The 25,927-nt window shown below is 49.2% G+C and overlaps 1 protein-coding gene across 1 annotated transcript in view; it reads left to right on the top strand.

Moving 5' to 3' along the window:
• The window catches only part of COL17A1 (collagen type XVII alpha 1 chain), a 52,368-nt gene extending 27,031 nt beyond the window's left edge, over window positions 1-25,337 (top strand). The window contains exons 25-56 of the mRNA XM_026651121.1: window positions 63-116; window positions 488-523; window positions 1,257-1,292; window positions 1,771-1,833; window positions 2,204-2,239; window positions 3,438-3,509; window positions 3,801-3,827; window positions 5,401-5,436; window positions 5,975-6,010; window positions 6,249-6,329; window positions 7,582-7,617; window positions 8,351-8,431; window positions 9,832-9,885; window positions 10,039-10,080; window positions 11,025-11,087; window positions 11,273-11,332; window positions 12,902-12,928; window positions 13,024-13,065; window positions 13,242-13,307; window positions 13,729-13,779; window positions 15,017-15,139; window positions 15,734-15,871; window positions 16,672-16,758; window positions 17,976-18,104; window positions 19,073-19,162; window positions 20,005-20,142; window positions 20,454-20,606; window positions 21,411-21,779; window positions 22,729-22,860; window positions 23,787-23,849; window positions 24,118-24,189; window positions 25,278-25,337. Coding sequence (XP_026506906.1) covers window positions 63-116; window positions 488-523; window positions 1,257-1,292; window positions 1,771-1,833; window positions 2,204-2,239; window positions 3,438-3,509; window positions 3,801-3,827; window positions 5,401-5,436; window positions 5,975-6,010; window positions 6,249-6,329; window positions 7,582-7,617; window positions 8,351-8,431; window positions 9,832-9,885; window positions 10,039-10,080; window positions 11,025-11,087; window positions 11,273-11,332; window positions 12,902-12,928; window positions 13,024-13,065; window positions 13,242-13,307; window positions 13,729-13,779; window positions 15,017-15,139; window positions 15,734-15,871; window positions 16,672-16,758; window positions 17,976-18,104; window positions 19,073-19,162; window positions 20,005-20,142; window positions 20,454-20,606; window positions 21,411-21,779; window positions 22,729-22,860; window positions 23,787-23,849; window positions 24,118-24,189; window positions 25,278-25,327 — 2,543 coding nt within the window. The 3' untranslated portion in view covers window positions 25,328-25,337. The remainder of the gene's footprint in view (window positions 1-62; window positions 117-487; window positions 524-1,256; window positions 1,293-1,770; window positions 1,834-2,203; window positions 2,240-3,437; window positions 3,510-3,800; window positions 3,828-5,400; window positions 5,437-5,974; window positions 6,011-6,248; window positions 6,330-7,581; window positions 7,618-8,350; window positions 8,432-9,831; window positions 9,886-10,038; window positions 10,081-11,024; window positions 11,088-11,272; window positions 11,333-12,901; window positions 12,929-13,023; window positions 13,066-13,241; window positions 13,308-13,728; window positions 13,780-15,016; window positions 15,140-15,733; window positions 15,872-16,671; window positions 16,759-17,975; window positions 18,105-19,072; window positions 19,163-20,004; window positions 20,143-20,453; window positions 20,607-21,410; window positions 21,780-22,728; window positions 22,861-23,786; window positions 23,850-24,117; window positions 24,190-25,277) is intronic.
• Window positions 25,338-25,927: the final 590 nt, after the last annotated feature.

The raw sequence follows: 25,927 nt of genomic DNA, 5'->3' as shown, positions 1-25,927 counted from the left end.
ACATGCTCAGCGGTGGAGTAGACTGGACATGATTAAACCCCCAATTTCCTTTTTTCTTGCAGGTTCTCCTGGTCTTCAAGGATTTAGAGGTGAAGCAGGTCTCCCAGGGGCCAAAGGTAAGACTTAGAGCCCACTTTCTGCTACACTGACGAGTTATGGTGGCTGTAACAGATGTTGTGCTTTTCCACTGCTACCCAGAAGAGAACACCCAGCTGTGAATCAGAGTCATACCTGAGAAAGGTTCTGACCCTGGGCCCCGAGGATAATAGGAGAAAGATAGGAGGAAAAAGAATGAACTCAGTGATGGTGATAGGTACCCTGGAAATACCATAGATAGGTAGGAGCCTGATGGATTAGATTAGATTAGATGAAGCATCAAAAGAAGAGATGGGTCATGTTCTGTCTCTAGAGAGGAATGATGGAGGAAGACCTTCCCTCCCCCCCCCACAATATTTATTCTTTAAGCCATTGCCTTTATATCTTTTAGGTGAGAAAGGAGCTTTGGGAGCACCCGGACCCAAAGGTATGCTAATCAATTACATTACTTTTGTCAGTACTTTCTTCCTGTTAGATTACTCAGGATATTTTCTCCTGGTTCCCCCAATGTCAGGTTGGGATCAATTACATACCTCATTGGCTTTGGTTATTTGATGCTTTTGTCGTCAGGTTTCCCTTTTCTTTGATAGTAAAATTTTTCAGTGAAACAGTTCTCGTCCCCACAATTCATGAAGGATGTTGATAAATTGGACATGGTCCAGAGAAGAACCACGAGACTGATTAAAGCATTAGAAAACCTGCCTCATAGCGATAGACTCAAAGAGCTCAATCTCTTTATCTGAACAAAAAGAAGGTTAAGGGGTGACTTGATCACAGTCTATAAGTATCTACATGAGAGAAAAATATTTAACAATGGGCAATTCAGTCTAGCAGAGAAAGATATCACAAGATTCAATGCCTGGAAGTTGAAGATAGACAAATTCAGACTGGAAATAAGGCATGAATGTTGAATGGTGAAAGTAATTAACCATTGGAACAATTTACCAAGGGTGGATTCTCCATCACTGACAATTTTTAAATCAAGATTGATATTTTTTCTAAAAGATCTGCTCTAGGAATTATTCTGGGGAAGTTCTATGGCCTGTATTATACAGGAGGTCAGACTAGATGATCACAATGGTCCCTTCTGGCCTTGGAATCTATAACTCTATGAATCTATGAATTACATGAAGTTATATTTCCCCTTGTGTTTGCTTTAGGTGACCATGGAGAGAAAGGACCTCGTGGTCTGACAGGTCAGTATATAAACATTTCTTGTCTGGGGTCCTGGAATTAATACTGGCTTTAAAATATGAAGTGGATTATTATAAAAATGTGCATGCAGGAATATAGTCTGCCCATCCAAACTTGCTCTGCTTATTTTTAAAGATGTAAAAATATTGCTATTGTTGACATTATTTTTGTTCATTAGAACATAAGGTTTGCCATATCTGATCATATTCTTGATTCATATAATCAGGTATCCCTGGGTAGGGATCCATACCTATTACTTCAGAGAGATTCCCCCTCACCTGGAATGCACTCAGTTAATTTGTACATTTTGGAAAACTCCCTCCCAGTTCCCAGAGGTGATCACGCGGCACCATGAATCACGAGGCCTGAATGTCCTGTCAATACTATCTTTAGCTTACAAAGCTGCACATGTTGTTGAGCGTCATGAAATCTATCCTCACCAACATTATTTTTATTCACTTTAATTTAATTTGATTGCAGGCGAGCCAGGCTCAAGAGGGTTGCCTGGTCCTTCAGGGGAGCCAGGAGCTAAAGGATCCGTAGGTAAATAACAAAGAACTGACGCAACGTTTCTAGAGAACACACATAGGTGTTGTTTCCACCCGCGGAGAGTCCATTTCTGTGAGGACTGGAATGGAGATAACTGTGCAGTGGAATTGTACTGTATGTATTGCCAGGTCTTCCCCACAAATCTCTTTGGTTAGATTATATTTGCATAAAAGTGGTCCTTGCCTTTAAGCTTTTGGTGAAAGTTACTGAACCATCAATGATCCCAGTCAAGGTCTTATTCAGACATAATATAATAGAATGCCATAGTCTTGTGTTCAGCTATACCACACAGGGAATATCCACCATACAGGGTATACTGTGGGACCATTCCAGCAATCCCTAATGAGCTCTTATCTTTGGGTAGGTCCAGCTGGCCCCGATGGACACCAAGGCCCAAGAGGTAGGTGACTATTTTTTCCTTTTTCTCACCCATTACCCCTCATCAGAGACAAAAGATCAACTACATTGTGACTTACCTGCAACTTGAGATGGTGACTGACGTAGTAGCAGAGTCAATGGAGTGATGGACTTGGGGCCCTGGCCTCTCAACATAGTAGTACAAGAGTGTGCCATCAAACATCTAACACTGAACCGAGAGATGTTTACGGGAGGCTAAATATCCTTGTGCCCCAGTTCTCCATCATCCTGGCCTCACCTGAGATGGGCCGTGTGTGTCCAAGGCACTAGAGTGAAGTTAAGAATGAACTATCATATGCATTCTGTAGCATGAGCACCAGATAAATGTGTCAGGTTTCAGTGGTAGCCGTGTTAGTCTGTATCAGCAAAAAAACCCGAGGAGTCCTTGTGGCACCTTAGAGACTAACACATTTATTTGGTCATAAGCTTTCGTGGGCTAGAACCCACTTCATCAGATGTATGAAGTAAAAAATACAGGAGCAGGTATAAATACATGAAAGGATGGGGGTGCTTTAGCAAGTGTTAGGTCAGTCTAACAAGATAAATCAATTAACAGCAGGATACCAAGGGAGGAAAAATAACTTTTGAAGTGGTAAGAGAGTGGCCCATTACAGACAGTTGACAAGAAGGTGTGAGTAACAGTAGGGAGAAATTAGTATTGGGGAACTTAAGTTTAGGTTTTGTAATGACCCAACCACTCCCAGTCTGTATTCAGGCCTACTCTGATGGTATCTAGTTTGCAAATTAATTCCAGTTCTGCAGCTTCACGTTGGAGTCTGTTTTTGAAGTTTTCTTGTTGAAGAATGCGTGTGTATTTTCCTTATGGTCGCACAGTCACCTCCCCATTTCAAGCAAAAGCCCGAGTGACTAGATACACCTGATGCGATCTCCTGGAGATCACCTGACTCGTGCTGCGTCACAGGAGTGGCCTTATAGCTCACATTTGAAATAAGGACATGACGGCACTTCAAACTTGGCTGCCAGCTGCTAACTCTGTATGCTTAAATTGGGCATTTAGGCATGAAAATGCCTGCTTAATGTGCCAGCATGCCCACTGACTTGTGGGTGGGGCCCACAATGGAAACGTTGGCTCTTTTCACATCAGCAGTCTCTAGACTGTAAATGGTTATTGGGCTACATGAAGCTGAGTATGTTTATGTTGTCTTGGTAACCATCCCTAGGGGAACAAGGTCTCATGGGAATGCAAGGAATGCGAGGACCGCCTGGACCCACTGGAGATGCAGGACTGCCAGGTAAAAGCAGAAAGGGAAAAATGACTATTGTTAGACAAGGCCATTGAGTTACACATCCCATCTGGAGGGATTGCCTGCTTGCCAACGCTACATGGGTCTATGCCAGTTCTATGCTGGGACGTTGTGATGAAATGCGAAGATATGTGGATGTTGGGCCCTTTGCAATCTGCAGATTACACACACATATATGGAGGCTGATTTGCACAGCTGCCCATAATTATAAACAAAATTATTTTTTTCCCCAAAGACATTTTTCCGAATCTCTTAGGATTTTTGCCTTTATTTTTCCAGGTCTCACAGGACCGCAGGGACCCCCAGGTAAGTCATTTAGCCATATTCTGACTTATCACCAACATATTGTAGCACCTTGACTTTCCTATTAGCCTCACATTTGTGAGCCTGTTATCCTTACATGAGACACAGGTGTAAGGACCACTAAAATAGCCGAGATATGAGACTGACAGCATATATTCACACATGACCAAGTCTCGTTTATGGAGTTAGGGCAGCTCAGCTGACCAGATTTTTTAGGTTAACACAGATATTTTCTTAAATGCTAGGAAAGCCCAGTTTGAAATGTGCTGTAGTAATGAGGAATGGGCCTTCATGAGAGACAGTTTTTCTTTAGTACAGTTTAAATCCACATTACCTCCTCACTAGTCTGGTAGCTGTCTCAGCCGCACAGCGTTCCACATATGGAACCCTAGGCAAGACAAGGACACATCAGAAGGTTGGGGTGTCCTCTCCCAAATGCTAGGATCCACTTCCATTTCAGTTTTGTAGTGACCAAGCCTTGATATCATTTGGTGACTGCCCAATGGTCTTTGTGAAATCTGTTCATTGTTTCAGTCTAATTCCGTGTCACCAGATGTCCCCATCACCAAAGCTACCACCACAGATGTCTCTAGCTAGCCCCACTGTTTGTATTTCCAGCCAAGGGGTGAATTATCATGGTATGGGTTACTGTCTGAATTTTAGAGGCTGCACCTCTAGAACAGGGTTAAGTCACATTGGTGGGGTGCTAAGGGGAAGAACTTTGCATTTCCTTTCCTCATAATGTAGATGTCCTGTGAATAAATGAAGGATTTCAACCTCCAGGGCTGTCAGCCTAGAAATTTTCACCAGAACTAAGCTCACTTACTTTCCTTTTTGTAAAACATTGGGAAAATGAGCTAATGCTAATCAGCTGGTGAGGCGATGATAGGCGCTAGAAAAGGCCATGCAATCTCAAGGAGGGAGTATGTCCCACTGAGTAAAGCAAAACCCTGTGAGCTAGGGAAAACTTTGGGCAGTGCTATGGGTAAGTGACTTGGAGAAGCACCTGGGCTGAGATGTCCTGAGTAAATAAACAACACCCATATGATAGAAAATATATTTCTGCTGGATGCTAGTTCAGGAACTCCTTGGAATCTTCACCCTCATCGGGTCAAAATAGGGATTCTAATATGGTGACTCACCGGTTTCTGAATCAAAGTGGGTGTTGAGATAGTTACTGCGGATGGGATTTTCACAAGCTATTTAGCAGCACCATGTCCCACTAGGCTTCTGAAAATCCCACCCTGCGTTACTAGGAAGGCATTCCAGGTCCTTGTGCATGATTGAACCATCCTGTTAGCCACCACTAGAAATCTGGGGATTTCCAGCAGCGATGCGACACTCCTCAGTGCACCATCTTGCAATGGTATCAAGGGTCCTCTGATAAAGCAAAGGAGGTGCAATCAACAGATTTTTAAAATCTTTTTAAAAGCACCTGCTATAAATGTAGGAGAATGAATGGTTGGATCAAGTGACTGGGTGGGGCTTTTTCTCACTAACCCACAATTACAATTCTGGGAATTATCTGGAAAAAAAATATTTACATTCACAATTTTGAATTGTTTCTTCGTACCAGGACTCCCAGGCAACCCGGGTCGACCAGGGGCTAAAGGTAAGTTGGGATTCAAACCAGGCTTTCATTTATTCTCTAGGTACTTTGCATTAGTGAGGATTTTCTTGTCTCCTGACCAGTGCCTGGATCAACAGTGGCACCTAGTGGTTTCAAAAAAGATTAATGGAGTTAACAAAAGTCTCCTGAAGCCCGTAGAAACAGGGTGTTCTCCAGAGAAGTCATCAGCGTAGCTCTCCCTCTGAAATGTACCTATTGGACCCAACTCTGCCCCCAGATACAGGATCACAAGCCCCAGTGACTTCAGTGCAAGCTGCACACTTGTATGTAGGATCAGAACTCGGCCCGTTATGCATTCTGACAAATGTAGCATTTGGACATTTGATTAAAGAATCTTTTGGGGTTAGCTGAGTTCTCTCTTCTCTGTCTCTTTCTTCCCCCATTATCTCCTATCCTTATAATTTCTCTAACAAAAGATTGAGGGGAATGAGAACAGAAGCCAATATGCCATCAAAAACTTATTCAAAATGTTTTGTTGCTCTATTAATTGATCCCTCTTCTTTTGTCCCTCTCTATCTAGGTGAACCTGGTGCTCCCGGCCGAGTTATAACTGCTGGTAGGTATGATTTTGAACAGCCCCAGTTTTTGATGATTTTCTCCAATTTCTATTATCCCTTCTATTTTCATGGTTACCTTGTGCCTACAATGGATCAGGGTCTTTTTGTGTTTGCATCATTTAAATCGGTTGTGGCAATGTAGACAATCAAACTGGTCAGAGCGTTCGTTACAAATTATATTTGTGGCAGATTTACTCCTCTTCTCTGTTTGCCAACTGCCTCATTTTTGTGTTGCAGAGGGTTCATCGACTATTGCTCTCCCTGGCCCTCCAGGGCCACCAGGAGCCGTCGGACCACCAGGCCCACCTGGTGTCCCAGGTAAGGAAACCCTGCTCCTTCGTTACAGGTGCAGCCTGCATCGCTGTTCATTGTGTATTTACTGAGCACTGTGCTTGGGGTTGTATGAACCACAGAGAAAGACAAGGTCCCTGCCCTGCCAGGAACTTAACAATCTCAGGGTAAAATGCTGGTTCATCTTACAGGTGAGAAAGGGGACAAAAAGCAGAATTGGAAAATGCTGCTTCTGAGCAGTAGGTGGGGGCCCAGTGAACATCCATGGGGGTGCTTCATGGGCCTACAGGAGTATGGTCAGCCAGGTTGGGGACATGGCTAGGGTCCCCCCCCCCGCTCTCCCAATGCTGGGTGGGGTCCACACTCTTCCTTTCTGGAGCAGTGTTAAGGAGTGAAGATGGGAGTGGGAGACGGATACAAGAGGGACAGGTAGGAGGGAGGCTTTGGAAGAACAGGAGAAAGTGAGGTTGTGGCCTGGAACCTGCCATTACATTTTGATCTAATGCACACAGTCTAGCAATGGGTCAAACCTGGGATCTCAAATCCAAGCCCCTTTGCATTTCAAGAAAGGGGGGGGGGGGAATACCCTGGATCTGAACCCCCCCCCCACACACACACACACATACCTCATAGTTTTGTTTTCAGATCCAGACACAGAAGGGGCTTATCTTCCAGTCCTGAATTGGGTGGGGTTGTCATCAAGACTGCAGAAATCTCGCAAGAACAGCTGACGAGATTTTTAGCGGTGCCTGCTCCAGACCCTAACACTAAGAGCCCCAGGCTTCATGCTAAGCCCCCAGCCTCAACCTCTTCTGAACCGTCCTAATGCAGTCACCGCCCTCCAGTACAACGGAGTCACAGTGCAAAGCTCCGATGTGCTGATTCCTCTCGCACCTGTCTGCCTCTTACACTGGGGTAACACCTTTGGCTTCAGTGCTGTTATTCCTAAACTTCAGCAAGGGAAGGGACAAGGCAGAGTAGATCAGGCCCATTGTCTTTGTATTATACCCCGTACCTGCCTGGTTATTTCACCAGTCTAAATGGAGCATGTGCTTTATTTGCCAGGTATTGAACTAAAAACCACCTCTCCAGAACGTCCTGTATCCACCGGCGTGCTGATAAATTCATGCCTGTATCCTGATTTAATTTACTTGCGTGGACAAATGTATTATTTGATGTTCTCAGCTCTTTTCAAAGGCCTATTGATTGTCCCCTGATACTGTTAAATACAGCCATGGAAATCTAACGCAGTCGTTTTTTGTTTGTCCTTTGAAACCAGGTCCTGTTGGGCCAGCTGGTCTCCCCGGACTGCAAGGTACTGTACACTGCCTGCCTCTGAATGAACTGCATTCATTCGTTTCTTTTCTTTTTCATAACATCTTTCAGTCCCCCTCCTTATTTCTCAGCTTCTTGCACCATCTCTTCCTCTTTTGTCTGCAGATCTTTTCATTTTGGCTCATTCGTCTGCGTTCATAGTTTTAATTAATCTTTTAAGACATTCCCAATTTTCATGTCTCTCCCCTCCTCCCCCACCCCCATAGAGGAGTGGGTGGGGAGTACCCAAATATCTTCTGTGTGAAAGCTACAGCCATAGATACATCTATTATTATTTTATCCAGGCGTTAGCTCTAGTAGAGCACATTCCAATCAAAGCTGCCTTTCTGTTATATGGGCCCCCAAGGTATTTAGGTGCCTAACTCCCATTGGAACTGATTTCAGTGGGAGTTAAGTGCCTAAATATCTTTGAGGATCTGGCCTATGGTCCTGATCTAGGGGTCCTGCTATGTAAAAAGGTGGGAGTTAGAGATGGACCCTGAACTGAGCTTGATAATAATGGCAGATGATGCAGGAATTGGCAGATTTGGATGAATGTCCATCAAGGATTGAATCTGTGTCACCCAATTTATTGTCACAGAAAGCAAAATCTGAAGCCATGTCAGAGGAGATCAGAAGCTGGTACATTAGCTTGCAGCCTTGCAGGTCCCCCAAAAGGTAGAGCTCGTCCTCTATTGGCTAAATAACCCACACTCTCTCTGTTCTTGATGAAGGTCCACGTGGCGAGAGAGGGCTCACCGGTGAAACCGTTATGGAAACCATCAAATCAGAAGTTGCAACTTCATTATCTCAAAGTAAGAAGAGATGCTGCTTCTGTTCTTTATTGGCAGCATGAAGAGTTATTGGGTGAGACCAGCCCAGGGGAGCGTCCTTCAACTCGAGATACCTCTAGCTCAATATGTTGTAGACGGAGTGGGCATGTGGTTTAGCTGAGGCTCATGGTATCTAGACGATGACAATAATAGTATCTAGCACTTGTTACTGGTAGAGCTCAGAACACGTTACAAAGGAGGGCAGTATCATTCTCCCCATTTTACAGAACTGAGGCACAGGGCATTGACATTGTCTGCTCAGTGGTCTAGCAGGCCAGAGCCAGGACTGTAACTCAGGTCTTTTTGAGTCTTACTGCACTGCTCTGGTCACTAGGCCACAAGACCATGCAGCTGCCCTGTGCTCACAACAAAACTAATGCTAAGCCCGCTGCAAAGAAGTAACCAGCCTAAAGTGACACGATAAATGGATGTGGAGGAGGCAGGGCCAGCTCCAGGTTTTTTGCTGCCCCAAGCAAAAAAAAAAAACCAAGTGCCGCTCCTTGAAAAGTGCTGCCCCAAGCACATGCTTGGAACGCTGGTGCCTAGAGCCGGCCCTGGGAGGAGGAAATGTTAATTTCAAGGCAGAAGTGACAGAAACAGAATTGAGTTAACAGCAGTATCCCCTGGGGAAAATCTATTTGTTTTATGTAATACACTGTGCATGTTGCAACCAATTATTATTACAATTATTTATTATACCTTGGATTATTCTATGCTCTGAAAAGCTTTTGTAAATATGTCTGGGATGTTGATCAAGGATGGATTAAGACTAAAAGCGGTCCCAATCCACTCCCCATATACAAACACTACATTTGGAGTAATTCAGATCTGGAACAGAACTTTGTGACTGCTCCATAGCTCTATAATGGGCCGAACCCAAATCCTGGATCGGAACACCCGCGAACTTGGGATTCACATCTCAGCTTTGAGGCTGAAGTCTATCTCTCATTAAGACTATCCAGGGCCCAGAGTCATCAAAAATTGGCCTTCTTCCCCACTCACCAAAAAATTCAGGCCCTCCTTTAAAAATTCTTCCTCCTCCTGAAAAGTCTCGTCATCCTAGCCCAGCATCTTCAGCCTCCCTGGTCTTTCTCACAAGTCCTCACTGTCCAGAGAGATTCCTTACTGTTTCCTACCTTGGTGGCCTTGTCCATCCCAACCTCACCTGCCCCAGTTCTTGCTGCCTGTTCTCATGGTCCCCAAGAGACTAGCAAGGGAGGCCCTACCCTGTCCTTTCAGAATCATAGGTATGTCCGGGTCCCCTTTGACCCATGAGGCCTTGTACCAAGGATCTTGCCTTAATCCACCCCTGACTCCAATAGCTTTCATGAGCAACATAGCAACAATATTTCCAGAGCAAAAATATTTCCTTTTTTTTTCAGTTTCGTCAGATTTACTGGGACGAGCAGGCCTCCCCGGCCCTCCAGGACCCCCAGGTATGTATATTATAATAGAGTATTACATACGGTGCAGTATATAGGAGAGATCACAGGGGCCATAGGGTGGAATAAAGTCTGCAGCATGCTTTCAACTTGTTCATTTTGCTATGCAAATATTCTTGAATGCGTCTGATTCTTTTCTTTTGTCAGGCACTTCCATCCAGGGACCACCTGGACCTCGCGGCCCAGCAGGTAAAACCTTGTTCCCCCCCATACATGGATGGGGGGGGCGGCTTACAGTCGATTTGTCACGTGCCCCCAGATGAGTAATTCTGAAACTCTGTGGGAGAAATCTTGGCCCCATGGAAGTGGATGGGAGTTTTGCCATTGACTTCCACGGGGCCAGGGTTTAACCCCGTGTGTTCATACAGATACACTTCACTAGAAGGGGAGTTTTACGATAACGGGAAAGGAACTGTCTAGCAAAATCCCCCCACACCCTGGACCTGCTGGTGGCCCTGACCTCTGGGGGAAGGATGGTGGGGAATCTTTGGCCAGGAAAGTCATGTCTGCACCCTGAAAGGCGAAAGGGTGCCAGCTCTGCTTTGCCGCTGTAGCATCTTCAGTCCTCAACTGCCCAGCGGTCTAGCCTTGATGCAGCACTTAAAAACTAGCAGGTAGATGGTGATTGCTGCGGCCCCAGGAGCTGAGCAGCATGGGCCCTGTTTCTTATGGAATGAAAACTCCTCTATATGTAAAGCTTCACTGGATGAGGAGTGAAAAGGCCATTTGAATGCACTGAGGCCCTCTGGGATTTTTCCTGCACCATCCTGTAAATGGAGTTTCACCCTAACTGTACCGTGCTAAAACAACAGATGCTATGCTATGCATCTGAAGAAGTGAGGTTTTTACCCACGAAAGCTTATGCCCAAATAAATCTGTTAGTCTTTAAGCTGCCACCAGACTCCTTGTTGTTTTTGTAGATACAGACTAACACGGCTACCCCCTGATACTTGTATTGTGCTGTGATCCTCCAGTATTACAGCAGGGCATGACTGACTAATGCGGGATAGAGGTGCAGTGAGAAATAAGGAACTGGCCCCAGGTTTGGCAGTCCAGCGACTCTGCTATGCGGACTGCTGTATTCATTGGCCTTTGCCCTCCCTTCTGAGTATTGTTCTATCTCCCCGGCTTAGGAGAAGGATTACCAGGCCCGCCAGGCCCGCCAGGCCCACCAGGCTCCTTCGTGCCCAACTCAGGTAGGAACTTTCACTTGATTCTTGTGTTGGATCCTTCTGAAACCTCTCTGTCCCTCTGCGGTTCAAATGAACCCCCGGCGATCCCTGGCTTCAGGAGGATGTAGACAGGGGGACATGTCCTGCTCCTCCACTCCATGGCTGTGTCTGCTTGTGTACATTAAACAACCCTCTTCTCTTCATTACAGAAACATTCTTCGCAGGCCCACCAGGTCCACCAGGCCCACCAGGGCCAAAGGGAGACCAAGGTGAGTCCATTCTCTCAGCTCCTACTGATCAAGAGGCTTCCTCAAGAGCTGGCTTTTCAAGTCACTGGTAAAGTGCCTCAGCGCCAAACCCTCATACTGATAAGCAATGCAGAAGATCTGTAGGGCAGAAACTGTCCTTTTGTTCTGTGTGTGTACAGTGCCTAGCACAATGGGGCTCTGGGCCATGATGGTGCTCCAAGGAGCTACCACAGAATAGAATAGAACAGAATAGAATATCAGGGTTGGAAGGGACCTCAGGAGGTCATCTAGTCCAACCCCCTGCTCAAAGGAGGACCAATCCCCAACTAAATCATCCCAGCCAGGGCTTTGTCAAGCCTGACCTTAAAAACCTCTAAGGAAGGAGATTCCACCATGTCCCTAGGTCACCCATTCCAGTGCTTCACCACCCTCCTAGTGAAAAAGTTTTTCCTAATATCCAACCTAAACCTCCCCCACTGCAACTTGAGACCATTACTCCTTGTTCTGTCATCTGCCACCACTGAGAACAGTCTAGATCCATCCTCTTTGGAACCCCCCTTCAGGTTGTTGAAAGCAGATATCAAATCCCCCCTCATTCTTCTCTTCTGCAGACTAAATAAGCCCAGTTCCCTCAGCCTCTCCTCATAAGTCATGTGCTCCAGACCCCTAATCATTTTTGTTGCCCTCCGCTGGGCTCTTTCCAATTTTTCCACATCCTTCTTGTAGTGTGGGGCCCAAAACTGGTCACAGTACTCCAGATGAGGTCTCATCTATGGCCTAATAGGGGGAAATGATCACGTCCCTCGATCTGCTGGCAATGCCCCTACTTATACAGCCCAAAATGCCATTAGCCTTCTTGGCAACAAGGGCACACTGTCGACTCATATCCATCTTCTCGTCCACTGTAACCCCTAGGTCCTTTTCTGCAGAACTGCTGCCTAGCCACTCGGTCCCTAGTCTGTAACAGTGCATGGGATTCTTCCGTCCTAAGTGCAGGACTCTGCACTTGTCCTTGTTGAGTACAAATAATAAATAGGAGTCTCCCTTGGCTCTGCGGCAGCTAACTAGATTCCAGTTCAGGAGCCAGGGCAATGACAAGCCATGACGTTCCGATCTAGATTTCAAGTGCCCGTAAGATTCAGGGGTGTTCGGAGCCGGAGCTTCGGTTCTGCCATCAAAGGGACCAGATCCATTTGCAAAGCATGGCCTCCGATGCGGCTTGGGTTTCATTGTTCTTGTCCAGACCCATCTCTGTTCTGCCTTAGCCACAGAGCGATTCCATTCCTTCAGGGCCTGTCACTGACATGGTCACAGGTGGCGCTCATCCTCCCCCATAGCTTTGCTGCCCTGCAGGGTCTCCTGGGGCTCAGATGTGCTTAGTCGCGTGCATGGATGTGGGAGTGGTAAACATAAACCCGTGCTCTGTAGGAAGCTGGCTGTTGTGGCGGGGGGGGGGAAATTCCCTCCCTTGGCGGGGTTAAAATACCCTGTTCAGACCTGATCATCAGATGCTGTGATTGTGTTCTGCGTACTCGATCAGGGCCTGTGGGTGTGAACAGTCTAACAGCGCCTCTGTTTTCCTGTTCACAGGTTCACCGGGCCCACGGGGATTCACAGGTAAATAGGATTCCAGCGTACAGCACTGCTGTCAGGTGGGGGGATACTATAACAGCAGGAATGTGTGACTGGCTCTCTCTGTGTGTTTCATCTAGGTGACCCAGGTCAGCCTGGCCTCCCAGGAATCTCTGCTTCAGGTCAGTCTGCGCACACGCCTTTCTTCTCTGCATTGCTCTGGAGCCAGGCGGTGAAATCCCGGCCCGGCTGAAGTCGATGGCAGAACTCCCATTGACTTCAGTGTGGCCAGGATCTCCTCCAAGGCTTTTCTGCCTGTGCACTTCTGACTCCTTTTCCTGGCATTCTGGTTGGGCAGGTGCTGGAGTCGCCATCCAGGGACCTCCCGGACCCGCAGGGCCTCGAGGACCCAAAGGAGACAAAGGTTTGTGAAAAGAAAACCCTTCTTCCTCCTCATGCCCTGAACCTGCAGCCCTTTCACACCCAGGCCTCTCACTGAGGCAGCCTGCTCCTCCTGGACTGGTGCAGGGTGAAAGCATGGCCCTGCCGCCCTCTTTGGGTGCACCAAGGGAGCAGGACTGCACTGCCCTGAGCACAGGATCTGCCATTGCTGCTGGCCCTTACTCGCCTCGCTGCAGGGTTGGCCAAGGCTGCTTGTGCCCTGTCCCTTCACTCCAGTCTCCATGATCATGCCTCTGGGTGTGGGATGACCCCATCTCAGATTGAATCAGTGCAGGGGCTGGAAGGGGACATGCAGCACATCAGCCATTATAAACTACCCAAGGGGTGAGTAAATCCCGTGCTGTCCGACCCAGGCTACCTGTGGCTCTCTCCCTTGTTTCCAGGTGATGCAGGCGTGCCAGGGGCTCCCGGCATCCCAGGAGGGTCTTCAACAGGTAAGGGGAGCCTGCTTGGGGATCAGACTCTATCTGTATAGCAGGAAATGCTGACATTAATGGGGAAGAATTTCAAAAGGATTTAGGAGTGCTGGTCCCACTGAAAGTCAATGACACTTGTGCTCCTAAGCCCCTTCGGCACTCCTGAGCATCTGTCCCAAAATGGACAATTTCAGAACCGCACCTTTCCGTTTTCTGCATCGCAGGAACCGCCCAGTCCTTCGGGACGCCATTGCCTCGACTGCCTGACTCACTGAGATCCAAGCGTCTTATTCGGATCTCACTCAGACCAGTGTCACTCCCTTAACTCATCATTCACACCAGTGTGAGCGGAGACTTGGGCCCAGTTCCTTTATATGCCATGGGCCCCTTGTAGCTCCGTCGCAGAGGGGATGCGTTGGCAGAGTCCCACCAGGGATGAATTCGGCCCAGTATCTATTGCCAACGTTAAACCACAACACAGATTATTCCCCACCGTTCCCGTCCTCCACCTTCTGACTAAACGACCAGTGGCCTAAATCAACCATAAATCCGATTCAAGGTTCCCACAGCGGGGCGCTGGCAGATTGCAAGAGGGAGCAAATTCCAGAGCTCGGAGCTCATCATAGGAAATGCTCTGCCCAGGATTTTCATGCTGGTGACAGACAGCAGGATCCTACCAGCTGATGGGGATGTTACAGGATGTGGGAGAGGTGGCTCAGAGAAGGGCATTTTGGAAGGGCTTGGAACGGAAGCCTGGTCCAGTGGTGAGGGCATGAGCCTAGAACTTGAGAGACCTGGGGTCCAGTTACTGCTCCACCACAGGCTTCTTGCATGACCTTGGACAAGTTGCTCTCTGTGCCTCAGTTTCCCCTCTGTACAATGGGGATCAGAGGCCTGCCCTGCCATATAGGGGTGTTGTGAGGAGAAATGCATTAAGGTCCGTGAGATGTTCAGATGATGTGGTGATGAGCCAGAGAAATAGCTCAGATAGATTTAAGGTTTTACATATAATAACAGCCAATACCCAGAGTCGCACTTGGAAGAGACCTGGGAGCCAATGCAAAGCCTGGAGCTCCAGTGTTGTGTGCCTCTGTCAGCCTGATTAGATGATTTACTAGGGGTCCCTCCCAGCCCTGACCATACGAGCATGGCTCTTCCCACACCCAGGGGAAGGGATCAGTGCCTGCTCTGACCTTACCAGTCCTTGGTCTGTTCTCTTGATACTAAAAGCCATTGGCCTATTTTATTTCTTCAGGCGGATCTTCAAACTCAAGATACAGCCAGGGTCCACCAGGTCCTCCCGGCCCTCGCGGTCCCCCAGGCCCAGCTGGAGGCTCACTGCAGGAGATTCAGCAGTACGTTGCGGAGTACTTGCAGAGTAAGTGCAACCAGGGACGTCGGGCTTTGACAAGGGCTGGTCACTCAGCTGCTCCTGGCAGTCCCACCACCCAAGATCCATGGGCCATTGCGGAGGTGACATTATTCAGTGCCTCCATCTCCAGCATGGGCCGGCAGGGGAGGGGGAAGCTAACCAGGACCCAGATCCACCAAAGGTTTGGGTTCCCTCAGACCCACCCTCTCCCATCCTCCCTGGATGGCTTCCAGCCTTCCTCCACTCTTGAGCCCTTCATAATTTTCCCACGTGTGGCAGCCAACCCGGCATGGGTGCACCAAGGGCCATGCTTTCACCCTGCACCAGTGAGCACTAGCCCCTCTGATACGGGCCCCCCCTACTGCAAGGATCCTGCCTAAACCCTCCCCGGCAGGCAGAGAGTGTTACACTTCCATGGGCCGAGGAGAAGGGAGTCCGGTGAGTGAAGCAGTGTTGTGTGATCATCCTCAGATGGTCTGTAATACGCAACCCGGGAGGATCCACATGACCAGGCTCCCTTCAGACCCTGCCATACAGTCTCTCCTCGTGTCACCCCGTTCTCACGCTGCTGATTTGGCTGTCACCTTTTTTCCTCATTAGGTGACACCATCGGGCGTTATCTGATTGGACCTCAGGGCCCACCAGGACCTCCCGGGCCACCAGGAATCATCACCACCATTGACGGACAATCCTTGGACTACGCCGAGCTGGCCAGGCGTGTTATGAGCTCCATGAGGAGTAAGCCCCACGTTCCCGTTTACCTAAGCTCTATACACCAAATCCTGTTCTCGTAACTGAGATCAGAATGTGACCTGCCGGTGAGCCCTGCGCGGGAGCGGCTCCTGGTGTCTATGGAGCAATGCTCCAACGTGATTATAAAATGTCCGACTCTGTAATCAGTCCAGTGGGGCGACACAAAGAATGGTGTGCGGCTCCACATGAATGAAGGGGGCAAAATGGAGTCCCGTGTCTCGTCTCATTTTTACAATAGGTTTAGCCAGGTCTTGCCTTTTAGATAGTCTCAGTTTGAATGCTAGACCCTCAACCCCCTAAACTCCTGGAGAGTCAGATGGGAGTGTAATCTGCCATTGTCGCTATGGGCAGCACGTACGTGACAGTATTGCCGTCTGCTTGCTGGGATCAGACTGTCTGCCATTGTCTTGTCCTTCAAACACTAGGGATCTACAAAGAGACAGAAGCTCCTGGGCTTCTGGCTGTCTATAGAGAATCAGTTCTAGGTCAAGAGAGCGAGGCTCATGTTTTCCCAAGTGGCAGGCCATTCGTTTCATTTCTGTTGTCCCATGGATGATACTTACCGGCTGACCACGCTGTGATCCAGCCCTGGATTCCTCACCCTGCGCATGAGTGGAAAGTCTTTCCCACAGAGCCACTAAGTTCCTTTTTAAGCTGCACCCCCCTGATCCAGTGTGAGTCCGTTTCTTTGTCACCGCCTGGCACACCAAACAATTTCCTTTCGAGCTGCCTCTCTTTATGTCGGTCTTCATCCTACGTGACATGAAACATTTCCATTCTCACAGGCTCCGGTTACAGTATGGAGATGTCAAGTTCTTCATCCTCCTCCTCAAGATACCTGACTTACGAAGACGTCCTGGCCATGCTACAGAGTGAGTGTCCCGACTGCAGAGTCCATTGCTGCTCGGTACTGTCTGGGCTTGCTTAGGAACATAGGAATTGGGTCAGACCAGTGGCCTGTCGCTGTCACCAGACCAGCGGCGTCAGAGGAAGAAACCCTGCAGCAGGCTGCGATGGCGAAACCTATCCCCAGGGAAATTTTCTTCCTAGCCCTTTTCTTCCTAACCTAAAATGAAGGGTTTCTATCCCTTGGTTTGGGATGATTTAACTCTGGATAGTCTTGGCTCCTGTCTGAGAGTAAAGAGCTATAATCTCTATTATGAGAGCGCTCATCATGTAATCACATCAGGCCTCAGCGCGGAGGGGAATCCCATGGCAGAGATGTGCAGGAGGTTTAAATCACGGTGACAGCTAGGGATTGCAGACAGCGCTACTCCTGGCTGAGCAACTGACTCCCTGGGGGAAAATCACTTGACCTCTCTGTGCTTGAGTCAAGCCAGCTGGAAAATCCAATTGAAAAGCAGGAGCGGGCGCTGCGTCTGAGCTGAGATTGCCCTGCTAGAAACCGACAGCAAAGGAAATACAATGAGAACGTGAACTCATTGTGAATTGTAGGCAGGAGCTTGGTATGGGCGGATTCTGAAGAAATCGCTCAGCCTGCTAAATACAAGCAGAGCAGATCCCTGCAGCAGCTCAAAGAGAACAGAGCTGGTATGTCTTTCTCCTGGGGACAGGGCCGCCCAGAGGATTCAGGGGGCCTGGGGCAAAGCGGGGGAGCTGCGGCGCTTGTACTCACCCGGCGGCGGTCCGGGTCTTCGGTGGCATTTCGGCGGCGGGGGGCCCTTCAGTCGCGCCACGTCTTCGGCAGCACTGAAGGGCCCCCCCGCCGCCGAAATGCCGGCCGAAGACCTGGACCGCCACCAGACCAGGGCTCGCGGGGCTCCTGCGGGGCCCGGGGCAAATTGCCCCACTTGCTCCCCCCCCCGGGCGGCCCTGCCTGGGGATCCCCACCTCGAAGGAGGTCCAGACTCTGTGAGCTACTCACCTCCCAATACAATACCAGGGACATGTGCATGGGGGGCTGGGATGTGTGGGAGCATCCTGCCGGCAGGTTTGAGCGTCCATCTTTCAGTGCAAGCCCCTGGCTAGGCAGCCCTGCTGTCAGACTGTGAATGCTAGCAGCTGATTCCTTCCCACCCTTTGGGGACAACCAGCAGCACAAAAGACTCATTTTCCTTTTTCCTTTCAGGAGAAGAAGTTCGTCAGTATCTAGTTGGACCTCAGGGGCCTCCAGGCCCGCCTGGACCCGGAGGAGATGGCTTGTCTCTGTCACTGAACTATGACGAGTTGACCAGCCGGGTTATAAGCTACATAACAAGTAATGATCCTTTTTAGTGTGTGGTTCTCTCTATTCTCTCCAAGGGCCTGTTCAAAAAGCCATAGAAGTCAATGGCAAGGCACCCATTGACTTCAGTGGCTTTGTATCAGGCCCTAAGTCAAGGCATGTATTGCTGGTGTATATATAGTGACGGCCAGCACAGAGGTCTCCTTAGAGAAACTTAGAAAAGAAGGATGATCCAGTGGTTAGGTTAGGACTCAGGACACCTGGTTCAGTTCCCTGTTCTGCACCTCTTACAATCAGGCCCTGAATGATTGGACCCTATTAACCACACCGTTCCAGGGGGAAAAGCTACTTTTTGTCATTCTAGTTGGCAAATGGTTGTTTAGTTGAAACCCCACCCGAGAGGATGCTAATGCCCTCTAGGAGCAGTTCAACCCGTGTGGCCAAGTTTTACTGGCAGAAACATTTTGGCAAAGCAAATTTCAAAGCTGCGAACTACCGGTATTTGCAGAAACCAAATTTTAAATCCACCAATTTGCGCTGAAAGCATGACGTGCTTATCCAATCAGGGAACAGGGGAGTAATACCATGTGATTCATTGGCTCAATCACAGCTAACCCACACAGGTTGAATATGCACGATCAGTCCATAGACTAAGAGATTTAGAGAGATACTTGGTGAGTAAATATGAGGCTATTCCAGGAGCAGAGAAAGAGGCTAGATTCACAATGGGTGAAATTCCCATCTGGTGACGAGGGGCAGCACAAGACCTATGCATCAGCTGAGGCCTGATTTGAATGGATCGTAAGTGGTACATAGGCCTTAGCCTTTGATTGACCTTCTGCATGGAGGTGAATTTCACCCTACAGGAATTATTGGTTGTAAATTAGCCACCCAGCTCTGTTTGTCCCACTGCGATAGTGATCATGTTTCAGTGGCACATGTGATGTTTAGCCTGCCAATGTCGCTGTTATCCTCACATCTAAATATTTTTAATTTCCTAGATAATGGACTCAGTATTGGGCTCCCGGGGCCCCCAGGTTCTCCAGGATTACCCGGCACATCTTACAGTGAGCTAATAGCTTTACTCCAAGGTAAGCCCTAGCTGTCAGACCCTGTTATCCACACGCCAGGTAGTTAGTCAGTGATATTCTTTTATAGGCTGATATACTCTGATAGATTCCTACAACCAACAGCTGAGGGAAAAGCACACTTTTCTGGGGGAGGAGGTTATTACTAAACTCCTCCCATCCAACCATCATCTATAGGAGAGTCTGTTGGATTTCCAGTATCACCCGTCGTCATGGTTAACCCTCTCTAACCTCTGATGAGCAGTTCTACTCTGCTTACAGACATGCTGTTGCACTGAATGAATGTCACAGTTCCATCAAACTCAAGGAATCCCTAATATACTGTGTATGGCTTGTACCCAGTCAAACCCATGAGTGTCTCCTTTGGGCTCTTGCTCCATCTGATGCTGTGGAGAACGGCAGGTCAGGGGGTTCTGACCGGAACCCCACCTCTGTCTGAGAGCTCAGGAGGTGTCTGTTCCATGTGAGGACTGGAAACACAGACAGAGATTGCCCCCAACCCTCATCAAACTATGGAGTGACGAGTGGAGCCTCTAATGCTACTGGACAAAGCAAATACAAATCTGGTCCCTTGTTCTGCACCGGGATGGACCGACCACAGCACAGGCCTCTGCGCCCAGTCGTCGTCCCAGTGTCATCAGTGCAGTGTGCGTCTGCGCTGGCAGTTCCCGCTGCAGGCCATTCACAGCACTTTCTCTTGGATTCCCCACACACTCCTACTGCAAATAGAAGTGCGGGAGTGAAGCCCTTTCCTCAGCAGAGATGTTACTGCCAGGGGAGCGACGCTTTGGGTGCAATGGGGTGGGAGCCTTGCAATGACTCTTTCTCTTCCATTGTACTTCCAGGCTCTGAATTTAGTGGCATTGTTGGACCTCCAGGGCCACAGGGACCCCCTGGAATTCCAGGCGCCCCAGGAATCCCCGGAATGCCAGGCAGCTCTTTCTCCACGTTCAGCCTAGAGGATGTCACCTCTTACCTGCAAAGTAAGGAGTTTGCTCTTCTCAACAGCTGCTGGGAAGGGTGTGGGCCTGCAGAGGAAATGGCATTCAGCGACGGCAGGGAGATTTAGGCTGCGAGTTAGCTGCCCAGGAGATTTGGATGCGTCATGCCCATTAAATGGGACTGAATCCCCAGGCAGCTTGCAAATCTCATCCACGTCTGCGTTTCAGGGCACAAAGAGAGGTGGAATTTGGGGTTGGAATCTTGAAACAATCAAGATTCCAAAACTAGTGTAATTGCCAGGTCACCTTCCGTTCACAAAAATATTATTTCTCCCCATCCCTACTCTCCCAAGGTGTGGGATACGCTTCCGTCTCTGGACCACCGGGACCCCCAGGACCTCCAGGGCCACCAGGGCCACCAGGTCTGTCAGGAACTGGCCACTTCTCCTACACTGACAACGTGCTGAGCGACACATTTAGGAGCGAGCTGATCCAATATCTAACCAGTAAGGAGACTCGGTATCCGATGGCAATCTCACCACCCACCCACTCTGCTTACTGTTGGCTCTGGTCAATGTTATAGTCGGCAAGTCTGATCTATGACCTAGTAGGATTCGCTCTGGGTGAAATTCACTGCAAGGACTAGGTACCATTTAAGTCCCCCAAAGGCTGAAGTGGGACTTAAATGGTGCCTTGTCCCTGCGCCAGACCTCTGCCCCGGGCTGAATTTCACCTTTTGCACCTTATCTATTCTGCACCAGACTGGGGCCTAATACAGCCTCTGGTGATCCCGAGATGCAAGGCATTGGCGAGGCGATGAGTGTTCACTACTGTTATATTTAAAGGTGGACTTGTTATACGTTTTTTACTGTCATTTTTTATGGGGAAGGCATTTTCCTAACGAGCAATGGAAGTGGGTATGGGTCTAGTGGACTGAGCCAGCAGCAAGTACACCCTGAACCCAGCCTTGCTTCTGTCCTGTGCTGGCAAGTCGCTGAGGGCAACCTTTGAAAAAGTGTCTTTTAATCTGGGGAGCCTCCATCTTTGGGCTCTGTGCCTCAGTTTCCCCATCTGGGGCTCAGGCTACCAGCCAGCCTCCTGGGGCAGTTTGCAGATGTAAAGTGAAGTGCGTTGCCGCAGGCTGCATTCTGCAGACAAATCAGGTTGCAGACCCTCCGCCACTGCCCAGCGTTCCCAGGCTGTCGGCCACCAGTGCCAATGCCCCATGGACTCTGTCCTTGGGAAGCAGGGGGCGTGTGGCATCTGTGTGTCTGTCTGCTAGCACCATCAGCGCCTGTTGTGTTTTGCAGGTGATGATGTTCGAAGGTTCATCTCGGGGCCTCCCGGGCCCCCAGGGCCTATGGGCCCACCCGGGCCAAAAGGAGATAGCGGCCTCATGGCTGGGTCCTATGGAGGATCCCAGGGTGCAGGAGGATCATACGGTGGCAGCGATGGGTCATACGGTGGCGCCATGGGAAGCGATGGGTCATACGGTGGCGCCCTGGGCAGCGATGGGTCGTACGGTGGCTCAGTGGGTGCAGGCGGATCGTACAGCGGATCCCTGGGAGCAGAAAGAACACAGAGGAGATCGATGAGTTCGAGCGGCTCCTACAGCGAGTCATTCACCGGATCACTGGATTACAATGAGCTGGCACTCCGGGTGTCGGAGAGCATACAGAGTGAGTGGGAAGCCTTCTCCCGCTGCATGGTGAAACCTCAGCTCCCTCCCCCCGGTGCCTGCAAAGCCCATCTACCACCGTCCACCACTTTCCCTTCCTACCCCCCTGTGCACTGCTGGATGCAGCTCTCTCCTGAGCCCATCACCACTGGGAGCAAGGCCCAGATCTACTGATCCCTGCCACCAGCAGTGCAAAGCACTGACCTGATGAACCTGCCAACCCATGAGTCCACGGCGAGGTTTGCTGTGCTGGAGGAGAAAATCAGACTCAGTGACGGTGCTACTTCTTCTCCTGGGCCAATGGGAGCAAATGACTGCAGAGCCACAAACACTGGGTGCAGACTGATGTTTGAATTCTCTGCCAATTAAACATCAGCCAAAATTAATTGATATTCATTATTTCTAGCACTAGGCAAGGGACAGCGCTCACCTGCCCGGGGAAATGAAAATAACCTGCTCAGATAAGACACTGAAATGCACGGCTCTGGGGGATTTGCCTCCCTCTGTCTTGGGGTGAAATTGACCCCTGTGCAGAGGTGCCAGTGCAAAACCAATGCACCACATAAGTCCCTCTTAAATCCTCAAACTAGGGCTCGCAGAGTAGCTGGGCTCTTGTGTTGGTCCCCCGCACAGGGGCCGTTCTCTGGCAATTTAGAAGGGAAAATAAAACGGCACTCCTCCAAGACGTTTAGTACAAACAATAGCGCCGGCTCCACAACAGTGAAATCCCATGCAGCGCTGACCTTCTAAGATTCATCTTCTCCTGTCGGAAGAGAGCGTCTCTAACAGGATCTCAGGGTTATTCCATGGAATTCACCCTGCAGGGCTGGAGATATGTTAACAGGCCAGGAACCTGCCGTTCAAATCATCCTAGGCACAGTGCTCGTCTGGCTGAAGGGGGTTTTCTCCTTTGTGTCGTGCTATTTTAAACCCTGCGTTTAATTCCCCAGGCCGAGGCCTCCTCCGGGACATGGTCACTTACGCTGCACAAGGTCCGCCAGGTCCCCCAGGGCCGCCTGGGATCAGCAGGGTGTTTGCAAACTATGGCAACGTCACCGAGGACCTCGTGGACTTCTTCAGAAGTAAGAGACACTTTGGTCCCTCCTTGGTCATCCCAGAGCATCATGTGTTCTCGCCCTCTCCCCATGCTGGCCCAGCTCTGCTGGCTGGTGCGCTCAGCGAGGGTGGGGTTCCCAGTGCTTCTCTAATTGGCAGCATCCCCTGGCCCTTGCATACTGCAAGAGTAGGAACCAAAATTCTCTGTCACCTGTGCCACAAGCAAAGGGAGGAAATATACCTATCTCATAGAACTGGAAGGGATCCTGAAAGGTCATTGAGTTGAGTCCAGCCCCCTACCTTCACTAGTAGGACCAAGTAATGATTGTGCCCCAGATCCCTAAGTGGTCCCCCTCAAGGATTGAACTCACAAGCCTGGGTTTAGCAGGCCCATGCTCAAACCACTGAGCTATCCCTCCCCCCCTAACAGGAAGACTTGTTCCCTCCTCTACCTCCCTTGCTGACCAGCACAGGGTCAGGAACAATCCAGCCTTGAATCAGGACAGCCACATTTGTCCATCACGTTTTGTAAAACCCTTTACAACAGCCTTAAGGGCAAGCCTGCACCAGCTCTGCAGATTCCAGCTGCATCTATGTATATTTAGCTAAGACCTCCCTACTCAGTTTTCCACCTCAGTGATGTGAGAGTGGCCCAGGCTCTGCTCTCGATGGCATCAGTGTGGATCCGGAGAAGCTCGGCTGAAGCCAGTGGGATTATTCTAGAGCAACATCAGGGGAAATGAGCTCAGAGTCTGGCTCAGTGTCTCTTGAACGTACAAAACCATAAAAAAAAAACCCCAAACAGCCCGTCCAATACTATTTAAACTAGGTAAATGTTCCAGAAAGCCTTGATCTGAGTCTCATTTCAATGCTGTTCAGTGTTACTGAAATAAGAGTAAGGGCCTGTTTGCTGGCACATCCCACTGATGCTCTTATTCATTTTCCTCTACAGCATATGGTACCATCCCAGGGCCACCTGGTCCGAAGGGAGAGATGGGCTACCCAGGGCCCAAAGGTAAGACCTGCAATCCTGCTGCCTCCTTGCAGTCAGTTCCCGTAACCTCTGGCAACCAGCTAGCAACACAGGCTCTGTGAAGCGAGGTTTCCCTGAAACATGCATCCTTCTAGTTGAGCATTACATATGCCACCTTCAGTATCTGATCCCTAGTGTCATCCTCGCCCTTGTCCCTCTCGTCCCAGCCCACTTCTTGCTGCAAGCAACTGGGGATTGACCTGCAGAATAATCATGATGAAATGCAAACACGTTCCTCTTGTTCTTCCAGGTGAGACTGGACCAATGGGGCCTCCAGGACCCCAAGGACCCAGGGGCCCGAAGGGGGAGAAAGGAGAGAAAGGTATGAACGTCCTCCCAGAGCAAGATGGGAGCTCTGCACGTCTCGTGGGTAGTGAGAGAGCAAAGTGTCTTCTGGTGGCTTGAGTAAGGGACAGGAGCCTGGGTTTGAATCCCGGCTCCAGCGCTGACTTTCTCTGCACCCTCAGGCGAGTCGCTTGACCTCTCTGCCTGGTGGAGAAGCTGAGAGGTGGCATCCACCCCTCTCACCTACACAAAGCCAGAGTAAATGGCTGGGGGCAAACTATGCAGAGCAAATAAAACAAAACCCACTCCTGTCCTGTGTCAGGGAGCCCATCCCTGGGCTATAACAGAGGCAGCAGACACGGAGTCCTTCCGTATATAGGGATAAGCAGCCACTAGGGGATGCACATAACCACAGTCCCAGTGGCCATACTGCTCCCTCTCACATGCTCCCAACCCTCCTCTGAGGGGCGCTATGCAGAGCTGGCACAGAGCCGTCATTTTCAGCTTGTCCGCCCCACCATGTCCTTTTGCTGCACTGAGAAGCTTCCCTGGTCCAGCCACTGATGGCTGAATTTTAGGGAGCACCTTTTTGCATCATTCCTTTATATTAACACTCCAAAGTAACTCACTCGTGAAGGAATCCTACAGACATGAAAGGCCTTTCCATTGCTGAATTCTAACCCCTGGATTGGTATGGCCAGGAACAAGGGGGGAGGTCTGTATGGGCCAAAACTACCTCTCGCCATACAGTAGATGTAGTGTAGGATAATGCGCGTGTTCACAAAAGGTGAAACTAAGACCCAGACAGACAGGCTGCACGCAGCCCTGGGCGCTCAGATACCATGGTGATGAGCAACCTGATGGAAATCTACATAAATAACCACTACCTAAACCCTGCCATAAGGACTTAAATGTTGCACATGCCCTCTGCACTGGGGTGAATGTCACCTGGAGGGCATATTCTTACCAACAACAAAGGGTAACTATTTGTCTGAAAGTGAAAGGTAGGTGAATACTGAGTTGTCACCAGAACCACCAATCTCCTGTGACTAATGAAAAACTCACTTTGCCTTTTCGATACACAGCATTTCACACACTCGCTCTCTGTCTCCCTCTCTCTTTTAGGTGAACAAGTATTTGTTGGCAGACGAAAAAGAAGAAGCGTTGGGGTCTAAGTTAAGCACCAGGATCAGTATTCCGTACCGCGGGATCCACAGCCACCATTTTGGAATCCAGTAGAGAATTAGCCTGATCTTTAGTGGCTTCCTGCTAGAACACCTTCCTAGTCAGTCAACTAACCACATAGACTTGGTAGTTCAGGGTGTGTCTTTTTTTTTTTTATTTGATGTTGTTGGGCTTTGAATGACTCTAGTTTGTACGTGTCCAACACAGAACTACCAGTTGGGAATATGCTCCCATTCATTCGCAGTGCATTAACCCCACACACACTGTCTGCTGATGAGACGTGTATTCAAGTTCCCGCATTCGTATCTTAGGTCTTGTAAGGACTTCCTTTGTCACCAATCCAGGTGTCTTGCATTAGGGCCAGACTTAGTTAAATACAGTGAAACCTGCTTTAACCAACTACTCAAGCCTCCTGGAAAAGAAAAATCCAGTATCCTGGAGATTAAGGCGGCGAGCAGTTTTTCTGACATCAGAATCGGAGCCAAGGTTTTGAACTGAAGCTTGGACAAAAGTGATTGGGCGGCTTCGGTGATCACAGAAGTAGGTTGTCTCAAGACACTGGGGTGATGTCCGTCATACAGGTTTCATTG

The sequence above is a fragment of the Terrapene carolina genome, unplaced genomic scaffold, assembly GCF_002925995.2.
Source record: "Terrapene carolina triunguis isolate 2854851 unplaced genomic scaffold, T_m_triunguis-2.0 Scaffold95, whole genome shotgun sequence".
Classification (NCBI taxonomy): domain Eukaryota; kingdom Metazoa; phylum Chordata; order Testudines; family Emydidae; genus Terrapene; species Terrapene triunguis.
The sequence above is the reverse complement of the archived record's forward strand: the minus strand, read 5'-3'. Positions and strand labels throughout refer to the sequence as shown.